Source organism: Helianthus annuus, chromosome 8 (assembly GCF_002127325.2).
Source record: "Helianthus annuus cultivar XRQ/B chromosome 8, HanXRQr2.0-SUNRISE, whole genome shotgun sequence".
In the NCBI taxonomy this organism is placed as follows: domain Eukaryota; kingdom Viridiplantae; phylum Streptophyta; class Magnoliopsida; order Asterales; family Asteraceae; genus Helianthus; species Helianthus annuus.
This window is the reverse complement of record NC_035440.2, coordinates 164,441,452-164,466,667: the sequence shown is the minus strand read 5'-3', so window position 1 is coordinate 164,466,667 and position 25,216 is coordinate 164,441,452. Positions and strand designations below refer to the sequence as shown.

The 25,216-nt window shown below is 34.1% G+C and overlaps 2 protein-coding genes across 2 annotated transcripts; both read right to left on the bottom strand.

Moving 5' to 3' along the window:
* Positions 1–4,859: 4,859 nt before the first annotated feature.
* LOC110895259 (probable serine/threonine-protein kinase PBL11) lies at positions 4,860–8,388 on the bottom strand. Its single transcript, XM_022142542.2, has 5 exons — positions 7,521–8,388; positions 7,261–7,399; positions 7,059–7,195; positions 6,901–6,979; positions 4,860–6,828 (listed from the first exon to the last, which is right to left on the bottom strand). Exons 1-5 carry the CDS (start codon positions 7,863–7,865, stop codon positions 6,515–6,517), a joined length of 1,014 nt encoding a protein of 337 aa, XP_021998234.1. The 5' UTR covers positions 7,866–8,388; the 3' UTR covers positions 4,860–6,514.
* A 12,353-nt stretch (positions 8,389–20,741) lies between these two features.
* On the bottom strand, positions 20,742–21,128 carry LOC110893061. The gene has a single exon (XM_022140183.1). It carries the CDS (start codon positions 21,126–21,128, stop codon positions 20,742–20,744), a length of 387 nt encoding a protein of 128 aa, XP_021995875.1.
* Between the last annotated feature and the right edge of the window lie 4,088 nt (positions 21,129–25,216).

Below are 25,216 nucleotides of genomic sequence, written 5' to 3'. Positions count from 1 at the left end.
CTTCCAGCTGGGAAGAAGGCTCTTCAGAACAAGTGGGTTTTCAGGGTCAAAGATGAACATGATGGTACCAAACGGTACAAAGCAAGATTAGTAGTCAAGGGATTTCAGCAGAAAGAGGGAATTGATTTCAATGAACTATTTTCTCCAGTGGTGAAAATGACTACCATCAGACTTGTTCTCAGTATTGTAGCAGCAGAAGGCTTGCATCTAGAGCAGCTAGATGTCAAGACAGCTTTTCTACATGGTGACCTAGAAGAAGATATCTACATGACACAACCAGAAGGTTTTCAGGTTAAAGGCAAAGAAAACTTGGTGTGTAAGTTGAAGAAGAGTTTGTATGGTCTGAAACAAGCGCCCCGACAATGGTATTTGAAGTTTGATAACTTCATGGGAAGAGTCGGATACAAGAGATGTGACAATGACCATTGTTGCTACATCAAGAGGTTTAAGGGTTCTTATATCATTCTATTACTATATGTGGATGATATGTTGATTGCAGGTTCAGACATGACAGAGATCAAGAAGCTGAAGAAGCAAATGTCTGAAGAGTTTGAGATGAAAGACTTGGGAGCTGCAAACCAAATACTCGGGATGAGTATTTTCAGAAACAAAGAAGATGGTTCTTTGACACTCTCTCAAGAGAAGTACATTGAGAAAGTGTTAGAAAAATTCAGCCTTAAAGATGCCAAGATTCGAAGCACACCTTTGGGAAGTCACTTTAAGCTTTCTAAAGTTCAGTCACCCAGATCAGATGAAGACAAAGCAGATACGGCTAAAGTTCCGTATGCATCGGCAGTTGGTAGCCTCATGTATGCAATGGTATGCACGAGACCAGATATAGCTCATGCAGTGGGAGTTGTTAGTCGGTTTATGTCCAATCCAGGGAGAGAACATTGGGAGGCAGTTAAATGGCTGCTAAGATATTTGAAGGGGACTTCAAAAGTGGCATTACAGTTTAAGGGGAAAAATGTTATTGTGAAGGGTTTTGCAGATGCTGACCTTGGTGGTTGTAAAGAATCTTACAAAAGCACCACCGGATATGTCTTTACAGTGGGAGGCACTGCAGTAAGCTGGATGTCCAGACTGCAGAAAAGTGTTGCCCTTTCAACCACAGAAGCTGAGTATATGGCAGTTGCTGAAGCAAGCAAAGAGCTTATATGGTTGAAGAATTTTCTCAAAGAGCTCGGCAAAGAACAAGTTGATTGTGCACTGTTTTGTGACAATCAAAGTGCAATTCATCTTGCAAAGAATCCTGTCTTCCATTCGAAGACAAAGCACATACAGTTGAGATATCACTTCATCAGAGAGCAAGTTAGTGAAGGCACTCTGAAATTGAAGAAAATCAAAGGAATTGAAAATCCATCTGATATGTTGACTAAGGTTGTCACCTTAGAGAAGTTGAAGCTTTGCATAGCTTCAACTGGCCTTCAGGTTAATTGAAGAGAAGGCCGGGTAACTAGGAATGTATGAAGATCAAAGTTTTTACAGAGATACTGATGCACAGTTGAAGCATAGGTGAAGATTATTCCGTGGCTTCAAGTGGGAGATTGTTGAGTATGAAGCCAACTTGACAATTTGACATTGTTGAGTGCCAAACCACTTGACAACTTGATCAAGCTGAGGTCAGAAAGCAGGATAAGAGGATGATATCCACATGGTTATCCAATCTTCCTGTGATCCAGATTTTACGGATCTTGTCTTTCTCTTTCCTCTATCATTCAATCTTATATATATGATTGTATTGTATCTGTAAATTCTTGTACCAAGCTTAATAACAAATACTCCTAGTTACCACAGTGGATGTAGGTCAGAATCGACCGAACCACTATAAATCTTTGTGTTATTCAACAGAAAATTGTGTGTGTGTGAGTTCCGTGTTCTGTGTTCGTGAGTGCAACCTGATCCCAACACTCATGAATCTATTGAGAAAGGGAAAGTGTATGAAATCATTGATTTTAATATCAAGAGTCAGATTTTTCCTAAGTCCTTGAAGGAATTTGTGCGGATAGCAGATCGTTGTCTGAGTAGCGAGTCAAAGAGACGCCCTACTATTTCAGAGATTCTGGTAGCTCTTGAGCGCTCTTTGTCATTACAAAATAAATTTGACAGCCGTGTAAGGCCAGATGCAAGCACATTGTCATTTGCTAGACTGATTAAGTGGCCCTTTGTCTCACCTGAAGTCAACTCTGGTATATACTAACTACTTAAACCTATATATTTGTGTATTCCATGAAAATATTAATTTACATTTAATTATGATTCTCATCATTTCCCCTTGATATCAAAGTGATACAAAGCCCTCAACGATCATTGAACACAATCCATTATCAAACGAGGACAATCCTTATCATGGTGAGGCCGCTCATTTGAGAAAGATGTTGGATCGTTTGGATCTTGTTGCAAGCAATCATATGATGAGAACAAAACCGGAGTGCTCTGAGTTTGAGTACATACCTTAAGAAGTTGGATGGTGACAGTGAAAAGAGGGTCTATCTCATTGTCGAGGAAGGTACAAAAGGATACCGATCCACAAAAAAAGGGAAACTTCGAGTAATCCAATCCGAGAGGTGATACTTGGTTAAGAAGAAGGTAAGAAACATCCCAATATAGAAGGTGATCTGTTCATTTTATATACACATTATTAGATATTAATTATGTTCATAATGCGTTGATCTTATTATATAATATTTTACCTTGACATGTTTTTATATTTTATAGGTTTCATGACAAGAACTACATAAAAAGATAAAAAGTTCATACTTATCGATTCAATTGTTAATTCATTAAACAATTAAAATGATGGCCTCCATTTAAAGGAAAACCTTGAAGAAATGAAGATCAGTTATGGAAAAAAATGGAAGAGAATGGTGGCAGTTAATAATTACTAAAATACAAGTTGGTGATTTCTACTAAAAAGAGTACGTTAAAAGCTGTTGGTGGAGGTGGAGCACGGAAAATTTGAGGGTTGGCCCGAATGATACGTGATAATTGGTTCGTATTTAAATTATTCATTTATTTCGGGCTTTATGAGCATGAGCGGTTAGTTTATTTCCGTGATGACAACATGGACTACGGTTTTGGTTTTGTTACTCGTTTAATTTTATGTTTTGTGTTTGTATTTGACACATGAGTGTTTATGCTATGCATTCTGACAATTGGGTTCGTTTTTATTTATATGATATTGTTTGCTAGTCTTAATGGTTGAACAAATCATTCTTATATTTAACGACATTGTCATTTCATTCTAAAGAGATTCTAGTCTAAACATGTAGTATATATCTGGTTGGTGCCATTTAATATGTGGTTTGTGTCTAACAGTGGCGGATTGATGGCCAATGGAGGGTGGGCACAGGCCTGCTATCCGGCCCACACTTAAAGGGTTAAATACCCACATAATTTAGCCTATTATTTTAAGTGCCCAAGCCATTTTGAAGTGTACCAGGCCCACGTGCCTTAAGAATTGGTTGCAGCCCACTTTTCTTATTATTTGATCAAGCACTTTAACAACTAACACTATAAAACCCAGGAGTGACTGAGTGAGTAGCCCACATATTTGACTGTCTCAACATCAGAAACTAAAATAACTCACACATAGGGGTGTTCGGAATTCGTTTCGAATTCGAAAAATTCAGAACTCGATTAAATTCGATTCGATTATCAAGAATTCGTTTCGATTATAAGAATTCGAATTCGATTCAATGAGTCAAGTAAATCGAATACGAATCGAATACAAATTTATAATTTCAAATTCGATTCGATTCGAAATTCGAATAAAAATTATACATTTTTATTTATTATTTTTATATATAATACATATATAACTTTTATTAGGCTATACTATAAATTATTTTCAAAATTTATTCCAAGTATTAAAATTACCCTTTACCAAACCCACTACATGTCCCATAACTAAAACCTAAGTAACAAATCTATTAATAGATTTCTAACCCTAAAAACATTAACTTGTAATGTGAAGTGGTTATTCCCGACTTCTCGTTTTGAATTTTAGACTTATAGTACTTTATATGGAACTTTATAATGTGATATCGTGATTTATGCTTGTTTTAAAATTTATGTTTCATTTTGATAGTTATTTACATGTTTTTAAAGAATCTGAATCAAATCGAAATTATTCGAATTCGATTCGAATTCGAATTTTTAATCGAATACGAATCAAATACGAATTGGCTTTTTTATTCGAATACTAATTCAAATCATATTTGGTAAGTTTTAATCGAATTCGAATCGAATACGAATTCAAGGGAAAATGAAAATTATTCGAATAATTCGAAAATTCGATATCCGATTCGATAAACACCCCTACCCACACACAATAGCAGCCATTTAATCCCATTCATGGATACTAGATAAGGGGTTTTTTAATGGACAATATAAAGAAAGGGGTCTTTTTTAATGGACAATCGAAGTTTGTGATTTCAGCCTTTCAGGTTTGTTTTCATCTCCACCCTATGTTTTATATTTCTGATTACTTTTTTTTTTCTAGGGTTTTTTAAAATGTTAAATTTATGGTGACTAAAAATTAAATTTATGTTTTTTAGGGTTTTAAATTACGTAAGCGATAAGTTGTTGAACCAACTTCAACCAAAGTTGCTTGGAAGTAGATGAACTTATCAACCTTACTAATGAAATGTAATCAAGCGTTTCCTAAAGATAAAATATATGTATAGGACAATTTTAATTAACCCGTATTGTGCCCAAAATTTGTATCCGCCGTCGGCATCTAAAAGCAATTAATCAATCAAACATACGTTATGTCTATGTAACTATTCGAATACATATAACGATACATTGAGTTAACTAGTTGCAATCCAGCTTAGTTGAATGATAATTATGTTTACGCCTTTTAACATATGTTAATCATAGGATGTGATTTGTATTCGTTTTGGTGTGATTGATTTCTGCATTGATTTGACAAGTGATCTATAGTATATCACTCTGTTGTGCCTAGTACACCCTAGTTAGTTTAGTTAAAGATTGGACAGTCAGTGTGTAAGTACATGAATCGAGCTCTACGTCACTAGAATGATCAATATACTTATGTCTATGTAGCTGAATCTTGCAACTTAGTAACCAAACCAAAAATGATTGCATGTGTTAAGACATGCAGGCTTCGGCCCATTTAAAGATAGTTTGAGATCAGGAAGAGCATATTAGGGTTTCTGACCGCGCCCTAATCAGTTAGGCCCAGTTTAGTTAACTTGTTGACCAAGGGATTAACCATAATTTTAGTCTATAAATATAACTCTTGTACTTGTAATTCATTTTCACTCAATAACAAAAAGCCCTCGTTGCCCCATGGATGTAGGTTGCACACCGCGAGTCCGCGACTGAACCACGTAAAATCTTTTGTGTCCTTTACATGTTTTATGCGTGTTTGTGTGTTGCTTGTGTGATCCTAACAACTATCATAGCACTTGCTCTTGATTGATAACACAAAACAAAACCCTAGACGCCATACCGTCCTCGCAAACCTAGCCGTCGTTTTAGGTTTCGCCGCTAATACACAAACCGCTGACCGTCGTTTCTGGGCAGCCAGAGCACCACCGCTACTTACCAAACGCATATTAGGGTTCCTCTCAGCCGCCGCTAACTTCTTGTCGAATCTGTTGAAGCACCGCTGCAGCCAACCCCGATAAGTCTTTCAAACCGCTGCCACTTAGACAGAACCACCGATTCAGTTTGCTCTCATGTTTTAAGTTCACTTTTGGCAGTTTGCTTCCGTTAGAAAACTCAAGTCAAGATGATGGATGAGGACCGAAAGAACATGATTGAGAAGTTCATTGGACATGACTTTGGATGGTGGAAGATGCAAGTCGAGGACTTGCTGAGTCAGAAAGATCTTCTTCGGTGAGAAGATAAAGGATGAAGAATGGGTTGACTTGGATAGAAAAGCCCTAGCAATCATCAGGTGCATTTTAACCAAGAACGTGGCTTTCAACATCGTGAAAGAGACTACCGCTCATGGGGTTATGAGTTATGACAACTCTATCAAACATGTATGAGAAACTATATGTGTCTAATAAGGTATACTTGATTAGACCGCTCATGGGTTATGAATTTAATACCCATGCTGAGTTAGAAAGGTTTGTCTATTATTGCTCACATTAATGAATTCAATACCCTTATATTCTATTTATTATCAGTCGATATTAAATTTGACGATAAGATATAAGTTTTGCTTCTTTTATCTTGGTTACCAGATAATTGGTAAGGATTCTTCACTAATATTAATGGTTCAGGTGTCCAATTAACTAAACAAGTTTTGTGTGAAACTTAGAACCTGAATTCCCAACGGGGTTGTTTTTTTTTTTTTTTTTAAACTGATAACTTTCTCAATCAGAATTCTCTACTTAAAACTCCAAACTGCTTTTATATTTCTGATAATTGATCAAACACTTTCCAAAATTTCCCTAGAGAGACGACCTTAGTTACCCATACTCATATAAGTATTTAAGTGATAACTTGTCTTTTTAGACCATGAGATCTATATCAGCTAATTAGGCACATCACATTTTATGATATGAGTATAGATTTGTGTTAATACATCCGCTGCTTTCTTCAAACGAAAAAAAGGAATAGCAACGCAATCGAGTGCTAATTTCATTGCCTCCATAATTGTAGTGTTATCTATGTTATGCAGGCGTGGATCCATTGCTCTCCTCAAGCTCTCTTTTCTAATTTCTCCTTTCGGATCCCACATGTTTTGTCGTAGATTCGCAATACCGATGTCACTAATACGTTCACCAGTTATTAGTTGTATCAATAATACTCCGAAAGAACGGACAATGCCCTCGTATTTAGAGTTATCTGATATTGGTATCGTCTTGTTAGATTTCAACATGTACGAAAACTAGGAGAGACGACATAGAAGGAACTTACGACAATGTTTAATCTTATTGAAAGAACCCCCATATACTAGAATTGCAGATTCAAAGTCAGAAATCTTTGCATTGAAGTCCTACATTCCGCACCAACTAAAATGAGAAACAAAAACGCTGGTTGTCATATATAGTTGCATCATAAATAACGGAAATTACCTTGTCCAGCAATATCTGATGTATCTTTATGGAGAAATCATCAACCTGATTCTGTGTTGTGTGCAAGTGCAAAAGGGCATCAGCTATTCCCATTGCGATTTTCACTCTCGCCTTCCATGGAAGTGGTATTTTGTCTTCTGAAAACGACGCATAGGTCACATTCTGCATCCACTTAATTATTCATTTAGTTTCTTATACATACTTGTGAAAAGGTGAGAATCTAAGCTTCCATTCGCCATGAATTCGTAGATAAGGTATAGTGTTTCGTCTTCAAAGCAGTAGCCTAGAACCTTAACAATGTTCGGATGATTAAATTCTCTTAAGAATGCCATATCAACAACCTGCAACCACATATGTTCATTAGGTCCATATGTTAGTTACCAATATTCATTATTTTCATGAATAAGTACACTATATATCTTTTTGTCTGCACATATAAGAAAGAAAATTAATGCATTTCACCTTTATAATGCCATTCGCATTCATGCATTTTCGAATCTTGTAGTGACGAAATTTCTTTATGGCAACCCTTCGGCGGTCCTCACAAATTTGGTACGAGGAGTAATGCCTTATGACAAATTCTCCTTCAAAAACCTCCCCAAATTCTCCTCCACCTATCATTGACCTCATATTATGCTTGAAATTGCTTGTGGCCTTTTTTAGATAATTTAAACAAAACATGTTCAAATTATTATGAGCCAATATATGTATTTTCCCAGCAGAAGATGCTTCACTCTTTTCTTTTGGGGGTGGCAAGGGTGGAGGTGGCGGCAGTATCACCGGTAGGCGATGTTTGTCGTGATACATTCCAATTTGTGTATTATTGTTTTGTCACCCAAATTAATTACAAATTCAAATTCCTTAAATAGATTTAAGGTCCTTTGAATAAAAAAAAAATCCTTTTGCCAAATTTCGAATTCCAAATTCCAAATCCAGTTCCTTCAGATTCCAACTTCTTTGACAAATTCCAATTCCTTTAGAAATATTCGTAAACCAAACGCATCACAGTTTGATGCTCAATATTGTATTAATATTTCTGTAATATTGTTCTTGTGATACCTGAATGACAAATGAAACATATATGAAACCGAAAGTTTTGAGCAGATAGAACAACAGTTGTACGGCAGTGATCCTAATCCGAGAAGAAAGGAGGTAAACGATGGCGGATGACTCCGATGTCGGTTACATTCGGGGAAAAGGAGAATCGAAACAACTCCAGCTACGGTAAAAGGACATAATAGCCTCGAGACTCAGAGATTATGATAGATGATTTGCAAGACACAAGGGGAGCCAGAGAAACGAGATAATTAAGTTGAGAATCACCAACCAATCGTTTTATTTTTCTTTTTTAAACATGTTTTTTTATGAAATTCATACACGTACCTACACGTATCTACACATATACATTATCAATAACCTCAACATATTCTTCTAACCTACGCATACTGTATAAACTTTTACTAGTGTGTTTTAGAGTTCTAAGAAACTTAGACATATATAGTTATACTGTTTAATAATGTATTTTAGATATTTTACGTGTATACACATGTGCATTATCACTGACATTGACATATCTATGTGTATTTTAACAATTAACACTTAAGAGTTTTAAGCCGAAGAAATACACGGCTAAATAAATTATACTTGTTTAGTAGGTGTTTACTTACAAAAGAGAAAACAAAATATTTGTTTCCTAAAATGTTGACTCACAAAGTACTACGTTCTTGTATTAATATTTAAGTATTTTTGTATCCACTTAGGTTAAGGGGTATGGGAATGGGTCATGGATTGTCATCTAGATGGTGGATAATGTGGTTCACGAGCTGAGCCGAATTGAGCGGACCTTTACTCGTTCTTGGCTCGTTTACAAACCGAACCGAGCGGAGCAGCTCATTTAAAACCGAGCATCAAATCAAGCGAGCATTTTTCGAGCAGTAAAAATTCCGAGCAAGCGTCGAGCGAAGTTCGAGCTATTTGGACAACCGTGTCGCCCAATTTAAATTTGTTGAGAGAGATAGTGACAATGTTGGGTCTCAAGTTTTTATGTTTTTAAAAACATGCATTTTTCATGGCATAATATTTTTCTTATGAATAAAAAGGTTGTGGCTGACGAGGCGATGATCATATTGAACGAACAATTACGTTGAGAGCAGGAGAACAACTTAGGGTAACGACATGAAACACTAAGGTGATAAACAGACTGTCGTTTATCGTTTAGGGTTTAACTTTAGTTTTGATTTTAATTTTTTATTGGCGTGGTTAGGCTAGTACGTATAGATATAGTTGTAACTTTGTATATAGTTGACCAAGATCTAATAGATTGGTACATACAAAACTATAAATTTAATTTATATTTAAGTATATATGTATGTGTATGTGTGCGTATATATAGGTGTTTGTGTATATATATGTATAATTTATATTTGTGTATATATATGTGTATATAAATGTTTATAGATGTATGTGTATATGTATATGTATATGTATATATATATACTAATTAAAATAATAATTCGAGCCGAACCGAGCCGAGCGGACCTTTGCTCATGCTTGGCATGTTTACAAACCGAACCGAGCAGAGCGGCTCGTTTACAACCGAGCGTCAAATCGAACGAGTATTTTCCGAGCAATTTCCGAACGAGCGTCGAGCGGCGAGCTATGTGAACAGTCATGGTTAGCATGGATTAAAGCATAACAACCATGTACCTCCCATTCCTTAATTGGTTAAATATATTTACCACAAAATAAATCTTAAAAAAATGTGGATGGTGGTTTAGGTAATGACCACACCATGTAGAATGATGGATTTGGATTGTGGATGAGAATGAGATGACATGACACTGGCGTAAAGGGTAATAGTGGTCTTATGGATCATGACCACGCCCTATAGCCTTAGCAATTTCCTACGAGTGTGTGATGTGTGTTTAAGATGGCAAAACTCACACATGATCTTTAATAAGAAGCTCATTAAGGAATATAAGATTTTCATTCTTTTTCCACTATTATATCTTTTGTAATGTAACGAAGAACAATTTAAATCACTGGTTATAAAAAGAAATTTGTATTTTGAACCTACTGCCATATAAATTATTGAGAAAATTACGAAAATAGCCAAAGGCCAGGGTTGACTTACAAAAATAGCCACCTCATGCGTCCTTGGAGTGGCGCATCACGGATCCAAATGCGCGGGATGCGTCTGGAAACAATGGGATGCGTCTTTGGAGCGAAACCCAATAGAAAATGGACACGTGGTGGCAGACTCCTCCAAGGGGTCAGACAGACTCCTCCAAGGGGTCAGACAGACTCCTCCAATGAGTCAGGCAGACTCCTCCGAGTGTGAGATCCAAGGCGTCAGGCCTGACCCCTTCGAAGAGTCTGCCTGACCTCTTGGAAGAGTCTGCCTGACCCCTTGGAGGAGTCTGCCGCCACGTGTCCATTTTCTATTGGGTTTCGCTCCAAAGACGCATCTCAAGACTTCCAGACGCATCCCACGCATTTGAATCCGTGATGCGCCACTCCAAGGACGTATGAGTCTGCCGCCACGTGTCCATTTTCTATTGGGTTTCGCCCCAAAGACTCATCCCAAGACTTCCAGACGCATCCCACGCATTTGAATCCGTGATGCGCCACTCCAAGGACGCATGAGGTGGCTATTTTCGTAATTTAACCCTGGTCTTGGCTATATTCGTAATTTTCTCTAAATTATTTGGAGTGTTGAGCTTTGAATACATGTGATGTAAACAATTTCTTGTAACATATATAAGGTCAATGTATTTAGAAAAACCAGTCGTAAAATTTAGAGGGTAGCAACCATCGCTCTTCAACTTTTTCTAACAAGCTTACAAACCAAACATAAATATTTTCTGAAATCAGGTATATCATAAATTCCAAATTTGATTCCTTTATATTGTACGTGTCCTATAAATATCAGCTCAATTGAACTATATGCATTATCTCTTTTCAAATCAAGCGATAAAAAGATACCAAATATTCCTCCATTTTTATTTTACACAAAATATCATGCATAGTACATCTCAATACACTAACAAAGTATGTTTCTTCAAGTCAAATGGTATGTTTTCAATCTTATATCTTAAATCATTAATTATTTAATTAAGTACCAAGAAAAAAAAGTACCAGAATGCATTTATTAATTTAATTCGTTTTAGTTGATTTATGTAAGTTAACTTAATGACAAAATATTCTAAAATATTAATTATAATTTCTCAACACATGTGATTTAAAGATGGCTAAGTTTTTCAATACAAAATAGATACAAAATTTCATCTCCAAACGAAGATCATCATTCCATTTAGGTGTTTAAATAAATGAGAAATTATCCATTTTTGAACCAAAAACCATATTAAAACTACAATAAACATTGCAGAAAAACCGAACAATGAACACATATCAATGGACAAAAACATGTTCCTAGAAAAAAACACATAGATCATTGGTTACGAGGATGGATGGTGCATTTCGACTTGAAGCAAGAATAGAGAGATGTCGTATCCATCATCGACATGGCCGGATGTTGCCATTGGGAGCCGTCACCACTGCTATTTTGTTGCACCTGAGGATTGTTTCCAATTGCAATCTCATGAATCATTTTCACTACACCATTGTCAGGTGTTGGTAATGAGTATCCCGTATGATTACCGGCTTCTGATAAAGAAGTAGGCGAGAGTACGACTGGAGATAATAACGGAATCACAGTTTTTGACGTATCTTGAGGTTCTTTGCTAGGGAATTGATGGAGGTGGAGAGTGGCCGGAGCTTGTTTCTGGAGGCGTGTTTTGGAGGCGTGGTTGTTTGCTACTGCTTCTGGCCGGTTCATTGTATAGGGCGGTGAAAGTGGTGGTTGCGGTGGTGGTGGTGATGATGATGAAAATTAACGGACGGAAAATGTGGGGTTAAGAAGAGAAAGGTGAAGAAGAGTCATGTTTTAAAGGGTGGTTAGTGCAATATAACGGTTTATTTCAATTCACATGATTATCATTGCTTATAAACGTATATTTTGTGTGTGGTGGCTATTTTGGCATTTTCAAAGTCGCATTAGTTTAAAAAAAAAATGACTCTTATTTTATATGCATGCTTATTCTTCTAAGAATCTATCTACTTTAATAAAAGAAAACAATTTTTGAAGTTATTATCAAATTTATACTTATCTTATATTAACTAAATAATTAATAATTTAATATTTTTAAAGCAAACACCTCTCTTTCCTACTTGTCTTATATTAAATATGTAAATAATAAATTAATATTAAATGTTATCCTAATTTATTAAAAATATAACTTTTTTTATTATTTGTATACAAAATTATATTTATTCAACTCGTATAAAACGCGAGGTGTTAAAAAATATAATTTTCTTTATTTACTATACAAAGTTACATTTATATAACACGTGTAATACATGAACTTTTTAAAGATATAAGGGTTTTTAAAAATATAGCTTTTTTTATTTACTATACAAAGTTACATTTATATAACCCGTGTAATACATGAAGTTTTTAAAGATATAACTTTTTATCATTTGATATGTAAAATAAGATTTATTCAACACGTGTAATACACGAGGTTTTTAAGGATACAATTTTTTTTTATTATTTGGTAGATTTTTCAACCCGACTATACACAGGTTTTTTAAAGATACGACGTTTTTAGTATTTAATATACAAAATTTCCAACATATAAATTAGCAACATGTTTTTGCTTTATGTTGTTGTAATATGTGTATCGGGGGGTTTTCAAAAAAAATTGCATTTTGCACTTTTAAACTAAAGGTTTTTATCTTTTGCATTTTAACCCCTTGACTTTTTTTATTTTTAACCCAAAGCTTTTCATCTTTTACAACGTAACCCCAACACTTTTTATTTTTAACTTTGTACCCCCATGCTTTTCATCTTTCGCAAGTTTTTCATTTTACTTTTCGTTTTAGATTTTGTGAGTTAACACGCCGCAACGTGTATGTGGGGTTCAATGTTTTTTCGTCTGTTTTTCCCGTTTAACAGGCCAGTCGCAACGCGTCTATTTTTCTCCGTTTGACAAGTTCGTCGCAATGCGCGGGTCCTAAATCGACTTAGTTATTTTTTCTACATTTTACGTTTATGTCTATTTTTTTCACATCAACACGCCGCAACGGGCGTGCGTGATTCAACGATTTTACGTTTGTTTTTCATTCGGTGTTATTTTTTACTTTAATATTTATTTTATTTGTACGAGCTCTTCTAATGTTGGTGGTCGCTAGCAGCTGTGTGGCATTAATGCTACTTGGTACTATTTTACCGCTATACCTCCTTTACTTAAGAAAAACTAATTTTTTACGTGCATATTTTTATGTACGTATCTGTATAAATTTGATTTGCTCTACATTTCGACGTAAAACTTTTCTGGAAACGAGTCAGGTTAAATATAATACGTTTTCTTTAAAAAAACATATTTTACGTGAATATATTTTTATGTATGTTTCTGTATAAATACGAGTTGGTGTATGTTTTGACGTAAACTTTTTTGTGAAACGAGTCAGATCAAATATAATATGTTTTTGTAATTATTTTATGAATGTTTTGTAAATTTTGTTTCGATCTGAGTGGAGTCAAATTGTGGTTTTTTTTAAAGCTCTAATCTCTTTTGATACAAAATTACATTTATTTAATCTGTGTAATACACATGGTTTTTAAAGATATAACTTTTTTTATTCTTTGATATATAAAATTACATTTATTTAACACGTACAATATACGGGGTTCATATAGATATAACTTTTTATTATTTAATATATAAAAATTACATTTATTCAACCCGTGTAATACATGGGGTTCTAACCTAGTATAAATATAAAATAACATATAGTTTAAGATAACGAAAATGTTATTTTTTTTATAGACAATACTCTTGTAATTTATAAAAGTAGAAATAAAAGATGAAGAGATAAAAAAAAATGTTAGAATATTATCATTATAAATTTTGTGGTTACATTTCATATATATTTACTTGTAGGAAAGAGTGTGCTTTGCGGCAGGTGAGAAATATAACCACGTTACTCTTGGGTTTAGTATTTTTACAGTTTTGCAATTTCACTAAAATCAAAAGGATTTAGTTGATATAAACTTAACACATTAATAGTGTGACCATCTTTAATTTTTTATTCAAAACTTTAATATTTTAGCTAAATTTGGTTGTCTGATGCTGCTGCTACTACTAACATCATTACTACTACCGCTACTACTGCTGCTGCTACTGTTACTACTGCTGCTGCTACTACTACTATTATTATTATTATTATTATTATTATTATTATTATTATTATTATTATTATTTTCATATTATAAATTTACAACATTTTGTTGCATAACAAGTAGTACATGGTGTTTTAGTTGTTTGTTGTGTTTATTGTTGTTGTATATTGCCTTATAGTTATATATTGGTTTGGTATTTGAAGAAACACGGAATCACCGCTCGAGTTTTTTTTTTTTTTTTTAACGGCAAATTTGAATCACTGACGGACCACTGGAGTATCATCGTGCCATCAACGGAACCACTCGATCATATCCATCTCCACTAGGCATAATGCATATACACCAATTTAGAAGGAAACCCAATAAATATCTCAGGACCTATTGGTCCTAAAGCCTTATCCCACCCACAAGATGCCACAAGGCTATAGAGCCATGGGCAAACTGCTGGAGTTATTTGAATCGCTTTATATAAGAGAACGAGAATCACATCTTGTTCTCCCTCTTGATCCTAGATCTACAATGAAGAAGAGAGAAAAGTGGGGATGTAGAGATGGCTGGTAAGGAAAGAATCCCTTATTTCCATTTACAAAAAGTATGGTGGCTCCATATCTTGTTATAATATTTAGTAATTATACAATTAAGTATTTAAACAAAATAATGCCTAATTATATTTGGGTACTAATACTACTGCTACTGCTATTTTACTATTACTAATGTTGTTGCGGTAGTAGTTGCGACTGTTACCATTACTACCATTACCGCTACCACTATTATTATTTATTAATTGTGTACTTAAGTATGTAAATAAGGTAACACTTGATTAACCTAGTAGATTTGCATGCGCAATTCAACAGATGTCACTAAGGCCCTGCTGGTGAGCACAATCTAATAAAACCTGTCTTAGACACTAATTATATTTTAGTACTATTATTATAATAACTATATAAATATTTATTAATTAAATACTTAAGTATTTAATTTAAATAAGATAACATTAGATGTAAATCGTATTTAGACGTCATAAAAATATAAATGGTTAACATAAATTTAAATCTTAAGTGTTATAATTAAAAGAGAAAACTGCTCGGATAGTCCCTGTGGTTTGATCTGATTTTACCTTTAATCCATACATTTTCAAAATTACAGCTATAGTCCCCAACGTTGGCAAATTCGTTCTCGGATAGTCCCTAAAGCGGATGGAGGTTAGTTTTTGGTGTTAAATGGATGTGAAATGACTAGAATACCCTTGTTATTAAAATAATATTTATAACATTAACATATATATCTAACCCATCCACCCCCATTCCACACCTCTTCAACTTTCTGTTTTCCCTCAACCCCCACCCAACTCTGACCACCCAACTCTGACCACCCAACTTCGACCACCTCAACCCCCATCGCTGCAACTCTGGTCAGCCACCCAACTCCGAGCTCCAAAACCACCAACCAAAACACGTGCTGCGGTTAAGGATCTGTACAGTCGGATCTTGGTTGCCATTCGAAGTGTAGAAACTTAGAGATGAAGAGTCGCAGCCTCAAATCATTGTACAGTCGGAGGCCTCTGTTGTGCCGGTGGTGTTGTTTTGGGGTTAACTAAGTCAGGAGTGGTGCGAATCTGGTGGTTATGGTTGTTGTTGGCTTCTTGAATGGAGATTCGTGGTGGTGATGCGGTGGTTTGTGGGTGTCGGCAGGTTTGTGGGTGAGGTTGGCTTGTGGGTGGCGGCTGGTTTGTGGGTGGCAGTGGTTTATGGATGATGGTCGTTTGTGGGTGGCGACAAGTTTGTGGGTGGTGATAATGGTGGTTTGTTGCAATGGTGGTTTGTTGCAACGGTGGTTTGTTGCAGGATCTTGACTTTGACCAGCAATATCATTATTTTTAAATAAAAACGTGGGCCCCACCTTAACTTATTTTGTTTTATATTAAGGACATTTAGGTAATTTTACACACACTTAACTGAGAAAACTAACATCCATCCGCTTTAGGGACTATCCGAGAACGAATTTGCCAAAGTTGGGGACTATAGCTGTAATTTGAAAATGAAGGGACTAAAGGTGAAATCGGAGCAAACCATAGGGACTATCTAAAATAATACTTAATGTTTTAATTAAGTAATCTCATTTGCATTATCTAATGTTTTAATTTAGAGAAATTTATTAAATGAGGGCAAATTCGAAACTATTGCATAGAATTCATGTACAAATATACTTAATTAAAATAATAGTTAATGTGTTGTTTGCTACTACTTCCGGGTTTATTAATTATAAGTTTTATGTTTTATTTTTAACTCTTCTATCGTAAATAAATTGCGTCATCAATCTATTTAATTTGATTTTTCTTTAATGGCCTATGTTCGTTATTTCTTTTTTAAAAGTTAAATACGCAGGTGTCTTTACATTTGGATATTGTAGCTATACAGAGTGCTAGCTAGTACAAGATAAGTGTCTTTACCTCAGCTCTATTTATTGGTCTGAACAAGATACAACTTATTTGAAATTAATTGCACAATTCATAAAAGGAAATCTTTTAGCGAAATTCTGTATATTTCTAGTTACTTATGGTGTTAATTACCAATTCTTGGTTATTGAGATTCATCGTAATTTGAATTCATATTTCGGTACAAATGTTACCTATATTTTATTCCTTCAAACAAATTGATATGATTGAAGTTTTTCTATTTGGAATCATGTTAGATTTAATTCGTATTACTTTAGCTGGAGTATTTTCAACTGCATATTTATGATTTAGGCATGACGACCAGTTGGAGCTTTGTTTAACTAACCTCTCTTTTTTATTGACGTCCTCCTTTCTTTAATATCTAGGAGGTTAAATTAATATTGTTCAGTTCCAGTTAGTGTTTTAGTCGAATTCTAAAAAAACCCAAAAAATAAAATCATAATAGAAGATATCAATATGTGTTTTATATTAATAAAAAACCACATAGTATCAATATTGTTTAGTTGGAATTAATTTGATTCTTCATAGCACCCGTACATTACCATAACTCAATGCCACTTATGGAAAAAATGCCCTAATTTGAATGGAATTCTATTGAATTTTCAACAGTGTTTAGCTTGAATTAGAACACACTCTACTTAACGTTTAATTAACAAATGTTTGGAAAGAAAATGGAACACAGATAAATAAATTGTGCGTAACAAGAAACATAGTACATGAAAAATGATGTTTAACTATTGGAAGATCTTTGAAGATTAATGCTTGATAGGGTATGCTAGATAACATTGTTAAAATAATATGGTAAAAAGATAGCAATACAATGAACAAACGGAGACTAGGGTTCATTTCTCACAAAATCCAAGAATTTTAGGTTACAAACATGGTACATGTGAAATAACCGATATTCGGGCTTCATTAATATCGAAATCCAAGGCGAAGTTTTGTCAAATAGCACGTGTGCGGAAAGAATTAAATGAATCAAAAACATTGTCTAAATCAAAAACCATTGTTGTATGTGCGATAATGTCAACGATTTGAACTTAAATAGAAAAAGTAATATAATGATCAGACCGCATTAATGATCCCGTGAATAACTTTAATGGTGTCGGTTAAAAGCACTAATGAAGAAGCCATGGAGATTAGGTCACATTAATGGATGTGGGTGGTTGAAGAATGAATGTGGGTTGAAAGTATGATTTCATACTTGTTCTTAGTTAATGTATAAGATTGTCAACCTAAATTCATAGTTAAGTTTGATAATTTAATGAATGTTAACTTAAATCAATTCAAGTGATAGCTAGGTTTGTGAAGATGATATGAAGGTGCCTAAGACTAAACGTTAAATAATCTTTTTGATTGGATCCGTGATTACTTTCGAAAACTCTGAAGGAGGAGCTTCCTAATCTTTTTCGATTGGAGATGGATAAGCAATGTAGAGACGAGGATTGGATTGTTAGGCACGTGTCCAATCCGAGTGGTAAGTGGGAATAGAGGGCTGAACCGAATTCTAATGAGGAACTTGCTAAATGGAGCTATCTATGTAGTTTACTTCATCTGGTTTCGTTGACAGTTCGCAAGGATAGGTGGAAATGGTTGGGGGTTGGGTCGGACGGGATCACGGTTGGGTCGGTTAAGCGGTTGTTTGAGTTGAGCTCTAATTTTAGCTCTCGTTTCATTTTGGATTGGTGTAAATGGTTGCCTAAAAATGTAATTTGTTTGCGTGGAGAGCTAAAATGGATAGAATTCCGACTAGGGCGGCGCTTCAAAGGAGGAATATTCATGTTGGAGATAGCAGTTGTCCTTAATGTAATATGGGGATTGAGTCGGTTGAGCATTTGTTTACCTCTTGTTGGGTTTCGTCGGTGATATGACAGAGAATTCAAACATGGTGCAAGACGCCAAATTTTGTGTTTTTCTCGTTCTGGGATGTTTTGGAGGCGCAAAGGTGGTGCGGGTTAGATGGTCAGAAGAAGGAGGTGTTCCATGGTATCGTTATTCTCGCGTGTTGGAGTATTTGGAAAGCAAGGAATGAATTGGTGTTTTCGGGAAAGTATGTTAATATTAATGATATTTATAGCGAGATTAGATCTTTAGGTTTTGTTTCGTATAAAAATAGGTCGAAGAATAGGAATGTCTCTTGGGAGTCGTGGTGTAATTTTGTAAATATGTAATTAGGGTTGGCCGCTCGGTTTCGAGTTGGTTTCGTTTTTTTTTTTAATGAAGTTTACCTTTAAGAAAAAGAAACGTTAATGATCGTTTTTTTAATGAAGTTTACCTAAACGTTAATGATGTATTTTAGAATTTTGCGTAGATACAAATCCACATGGCATTGTGTAATTAACATATCTTTGCGTTTTATAATATAATAATTAACATTTGAGTTTGAGCTGAAGAAATACACGGCTAAATATTTATATTCCCTTAAAAACAAAATATTTAATCTTTAAAATGTTGGCTCAAACAGTACTACGATCTTGTATTTTTATTGGTAACTTATTTTACATTTTTTTTAATGATAATGCTTACATACTTCCCCAACTAAGAGGCAACAGCCTCTATCAAGTGAGTTATCCTCACATTGAAAATTTGTTATTCTTTTATCCACTTAGCAATTTGCTTAAGGGTGAAACTTGAATGAAAACTCAGTAAGAACCAGCTCTTAAAATCTAAATCGATGAAAACATATTCTTAAAAATCCAATATTTTATGATACAGTTTATTTCCACAAATAATCAAGGGGTACGTAGTGTTTTACCTTTTTATTTTCTTTTCATAATCTGACGTAAAAGGCTAACTAACAAAGTATTTATTTATTATTTTCAATTTAAATGTTATGTTTTCAATCTTAAATCATTAATATCAAGTACTATACATATTCTAAAACATTACAATTTCAACACCAACTAGGTGATGCTCGCTCGCGTTGCGGGGCGATGGCCGAATAATTCTCAACTAATTAAAAAAACAGTACTATAGTTTTGCTAGAAATAAAAAGTAAAAAGAGTGTTAGGCAGCTATTTGACACGATTTTTAGTTGGAGGCAAAGTCATATTTTTATTTTTACTTGGGGGAAAAATCAAATTTTTTTCCGAGGTAAAATCCTAATTTTTAGGTAGAGGAAAACCATATTTTTATATTGCACTGGGAGCAAAAACGTAATTTTGAATTGAGGGTGATATCATAATTTTGAACCGAGGGGAAATTCGTAAATTTTAACTGGGGGCAAAAGCATAAATTTATTTTGAACTGTGGGCAAATACGTAATTTTAAACTGTGGGCAAAACCATAATTTTAACGTAGGTATAAAATAATAAACTGGTGTAAAATCGTAATTTTGAGCCGGGGGAAAAACAAAATTTTATTTTGAACTTGGGCGAAAACGTAATTTTGGCTGAGGGTAAAAGTGTAATTTTTTACCGAGAGCGAAATCATATTTTTTAGTTCGGGGCAAAAGGGTAAACGTATTTTGAAGTTGAGGCAAAATCGTATTTTTTAACTGGGGGCAAAAACGTAATTTTAAAGTGGATATATAATAATAAACTGGTTGGTCCAATGGGTATTGCTCGCCGCCCATTTGAACCAATGGCAGAGAAACACTATTCCAGGGCAAAAACGTAATTTTAAAGTATGTATAAAATAATAAACTGGTTTGTTCAATGGGGAGGGACGGCCGCCCATTTAAACCAATGACAGGGTGATACTATTGCTTCTACTCTTTCTTTCCTTTAATTATTAGGATGTTACTGTTCAAATCGTTGGGAAATTAATATATAGGAGAATGATTTAAAGATGGCTAAGGTTTTTAAGAGCAAATAGATAGAAAACTTCATCATCACCAAACAAACATACATTCCATTTAGATGTTAAACTAAATAAGAAATCAACCATATTAAAAGTTTAAAACTACCATAAACATTGCAGAAAAACCGAACAATGAACACATATCAATGGACAAAAACATGTTCCTAGAAAAAACACACATAAATCATTGGTTACGAGGACGGATGGTGCATTTCGACTCGAAGCAAGAATAGAGAGATGTCGTATCCATCATCGACATGGCCGGATGTTGCCATTGGGAGACGTCACCACTGCTATTTTGTTGCACCTGAGGATTTTTTCCAATCGCAATCTCATGAGTCCTTTTCACTTCACCATTGTCAGGTGTTGGAAATGAGTATCCCATATGATTACCGGCTTCTGGCAAAGAAGCAGGCGAGAGTACGACTGGAGATAATAACGGAATCACAGTTTTTGACATATCTTCTTGAGGTTCTTTGCTAGGGAACTGATGGAGGTGGAGAGTGGCCGGAGCTTGTTTCTGGAGGCGTGTTTTGGAGGCGCGGTTGTTTGCTACTGCTTCCGGGTTCATTGTATAGGGCGGTGGTGGTGGTGATGATGAAAATTAACGGACGGAAAATGTGGGGTTGAGAAGAGAAAGGTGAAGGAGGAGTCATGTTTTATAGGGTGGTTACTGCAATATAATGGTTTGTTTATATTAATTCACATGTTTATCATTGCTTATAAACGTATGTTTGGCGTGTGGGGGCTATTTATGCATTTACAAACGTTACATTGTTTTCAAAAAAGGATTTAAGGATTAACTCTTTTTTTTTTTCTATTGAATTTACCTTAGAGTAAATTACAAGTTTTGTCCTTTATATTTGTCTCAAATTTCAGGCGCTGTCCTTTACCTTTAAAATTAATGACTTTTGTACTTAATGTTTGAAAATGTTGCACGTTACGTCCTTTAGCCCTAACTTAGTTAATTTTTTTTGTTAAATCTGGCTACCTAAGGGCAAGTTGGTCTTTTTGCCTATATAATCAAAATTATTTTAATAAAAAAAGGAAAATAAATTAGAAAACAAGTATTATATATGACCTGCTTTCTCCTCTACCCCTTATCACTCCTCTCTGTTTCTATAGATTTCAGCCAAGAACCCATAGCCACCACCTCCCTCACAGCGACCACCACCCCCACCGCCCTCACAACCGTCCACCCACCCTCACCCATAACTACCACACCCTATTCAAGCCCATTCTCTCTCTCTAGGAAACAACCATTCAGGCAACCACCACCGCCAACACTCCTGTACCACCATCATCAGAGCACACCACCACCACCGTCATCTTCTTCTCCGACACTCTTGCACAATCATCAGAACGCCGCCATAAAAAACCCTAGAGCAAAAGAAAAACCAGACATGACTTTTAAATCCAGACATGACAAATCATCACTAAAATCTGAATCAGTTACATCAATTAGAGCAGAAGAAAAACCAATTGGGTGGATGGTGATGGTGGCGTTGAGGAATCAAACCGGTTGCTTCACGAAGGCTCTGTGGTTTCGGTCAGATCTGCAAATGACGGTGAACGACGGTAATTTTTTCTTGGCCGGCGAACGACGGTGAGTGTAGCTGTGCCCTTTTTACCAACTTCCCCTTCACCAAGTTTGATCTTCGTGACCCAACAAAAAAAAATCCTTTTTTTTATTCAGCAGTTGCCCAAGAACACATCCCTTTGACCTTTTGATATTTTCGATCTGATTGATTATCTTCAATTTAATTCTCTTGGTTGGCTACTTGCTTTCAATTCATCAAATTCAATAATGACGGCTTATTATATATAGGTGTGATGTAGTTCAGATCTACAACTTGATTATGAACTTGAATTTAAATTTGGTATGTGTGGTGTTGAAAGGGTAGTGGTGATGGATTTAGGAAATTAGGGTTTGATTAAGGTAGATGCAGATGGCGGCGTATGGTTGGTGGGTGGACTGGTGGGTGAGTGGGGGAGACACTATTATATTTTATCAGTTTCTTAGTTTTTTTATTTATGGGAGGGGAAATGACTATTCTACCCTCATGTGACATAACTTAACAGAAAATTCTAACTGGGTTTGCCCTAAAGGACATAACGTGCAACATTTTCAAACATTAAGTACAAAAGTCATCAATTTTAAAGATAAAGGACAGCGCCTGAAATTTGGGACAAACATAAAGGACAAAACTTGTAATTTACTCTTTACCTTAAATGTAATGGTTTTAATTACCATTTGAACCTAAACCCTCAACTATAAAAAAGATTAACTCTTATTCTATATGTTTACTTATTCTTGCAAGAAAATATATAATTTTTACTAATAAAAGATTCTACTAAATCTCATGCGCTATTTTTTCCTTTTGTTATTGATTATTAATATTAATATTAATATAATAATATAAAGAATATTGATCTAATTCGTACGGTCTAATCTACTTATAATATTATTTTATTAATATATATATATGTGTGTGTATGTATGTAATATATATAGATAAACTGTTATTGAATATATCTATAGAAGGTTGGAGAATCAACGAATATACATTTTTGAATTTAAATTAATTTTATATAGTTACTAAATTATATTTAACTTACCGTAATAATTTAGTTTACGATCAATCATGTATATGAGTTATTTCTCATTGTTGTATAAATATTTACATAGCTCCTTGAGTTTACATTGATGGGTGGGATAAATTAATAGGATGACATTTAGTTTTCTTAGTTATTAAAAATATCAAATATATAATTTAAATTATAAATAGTGGAATCCCTCGCACAATGCGATAGGAATTCGGCTTCGATTGGTATATTCGTTACCATACCCTAACTTGGTATAAAATCTTGTGATAACTTAAAATAATAAATTTTACCATTCCTTCCACAAAAAACAAAACATGATATCGAAGAGAAACTCATTAGCGAAATATGTGTTCTAGCTAATATTAAGATTCAAGCGTAATACAAAATTTATCATTTATCATGTGTAGCTTTCCATTTTAAATTATTCATAATTCAAGTTGTCTAAATTGTAAGTTTTAACTTTTGTATATATTAATAAATATAACAATTATCTATGATATACTAGCATTTTAAATCGTGTTAAATTTTTTTTTTCAGATTTCAAAGAAATTAATATTTTTCGGATTATGGGTGGTCTTAATGAATTTTTATGGTATTTATCATCTTTTACTAATGTGAGATATTTTCTTTATTTAAACCGTATAATACAGGAGTCTATAACCTAGTATAAAATAAAATAAAGAGTATGATAACGAAAATGTTATTTTTTGATAGACGATGCTCTTATTTTATATGTTATTATTAATTTGCATGATAAAAATAGCATTAATTTGTTTCATGTAAATTAATTATTTTGACTATATATTAAAAAAAAATTTCAATAAAAATCATATCACATGATACATACTTTAGATGAAATAAATACTTTAAATAAATGGGGTTTATTAGTTGCCCATACGTCAAGAATACAATCCTAAAACTAAATTGGAATATATATATATATATATATATATGTATATTTGAACGGTAAATTTGAATCACTGACGGACTACTGGAGTATCATCGTGCCACCAGTGAAATCACCCGATCATATCCATCTCCACTAGACATAATGTCTATACACCAATTCAGGAGGAAACCCAATAAATATGGGAAAACCCCCCTTGTGGGAATCGAACCCAGGACCTATTGGTACCAAAGCCTTATCCCACCCCCAAGATGTCACTAGGCTATAAAGCCATGGGCACTAAGGGTATATTTGGTAAAGTAGCTGGTGGCTGGAAGCTGCTAGCTGTAGCTGGTAGCTAGTAGCTATAGCTTTTTAGATATATTTGGTGTTTGGTAGAGTAGCTGGAGCTTTTAATAAAATGTATAAAATGACCAAAATAGACATAACTAAAAATTTAGAAAGTTTGTGCAATAAAAAGTTCCTTATTTTTAGAGGTTAAAATAGTCATTTTTCCTAAAAGCTTGTAGCTCCTTCTAAACGCTACTAGTAGCGTTCAACCAAAAGTTTCAAGCTCCTAACCTAAAAACTTAAAGCTCCTTCAACCAAACAAGACTTTTTATTGAGTATGAGCTTTTTCTTAAAAGCTTAAAGCTAAAAGCTCCTAAAAGCACCATGCCAAACATACCCTAAATTGGAATATATAAGTAGGCTGTGTGCTTTTTATAATGATTATTTGTTTTTTTTTTTAAATTTCTTAGGCTGGGTAGTGAGGTATAAAGTCTTTAAAGGTTTTATCACGTCACATTAGTGCTACATAGGCTTTATGTCATATAGGGGGCTTTAAAGTCTCTCTTTTTAACTTGAATGCAATGGTTTAAACTTTAGATCTCCTATCATGATTACCTAATTATTATTTTTTTATTTTCTATTTTTTAATTTATATACCATTTTTATTTAAAACAAAATTAAAAAAACATAATTTCAATAAAATAAATAAAAGAATACAAACTACTTAATTAAAAAAACATAATTTCAATAAAATAAATAAAAGAATACAAACTACTTAAAAATAAAAACTAAAAAGTTACTTAAAAAACTATCAAATTAAATATAAAAATAAAAACCAACTAAAAAACTATTGTGGCGAAAAACTTCGAACGTAT

Excerpts from the sequence above, each read along its gene's own strand:
- LOC110893061 (XM_022140183.1), bottom strand. The coding sequence starts at position 21,128 with ATGAACCCGGAAGCAGTAGCAAACAACCGCGCCTCCAAAACACGCCTC.
- LOC110895259 (XM_022142542.2), bottom strand. The coding sequence starts at position 7,865 with ATGTATCACGACAAACATCGCCTACCGGTGATACTGCCGCCACCTCCA. Across the intron at positions 7,196-7,260 it reads AGATTCTCACCTTTTCACAA|AAGACAAAATACCACTTCCA; the intron begins GTATGTATAAGA and ends CGTCGTTTTCAG. Across the intron at positions 6,829-6,900 it reads CAATAAGATTAAACATTGTC|ATAACTCTAAATACGAGGGC; the intron begins GTAAGTTCCTTC and ends TACCAATATCAG.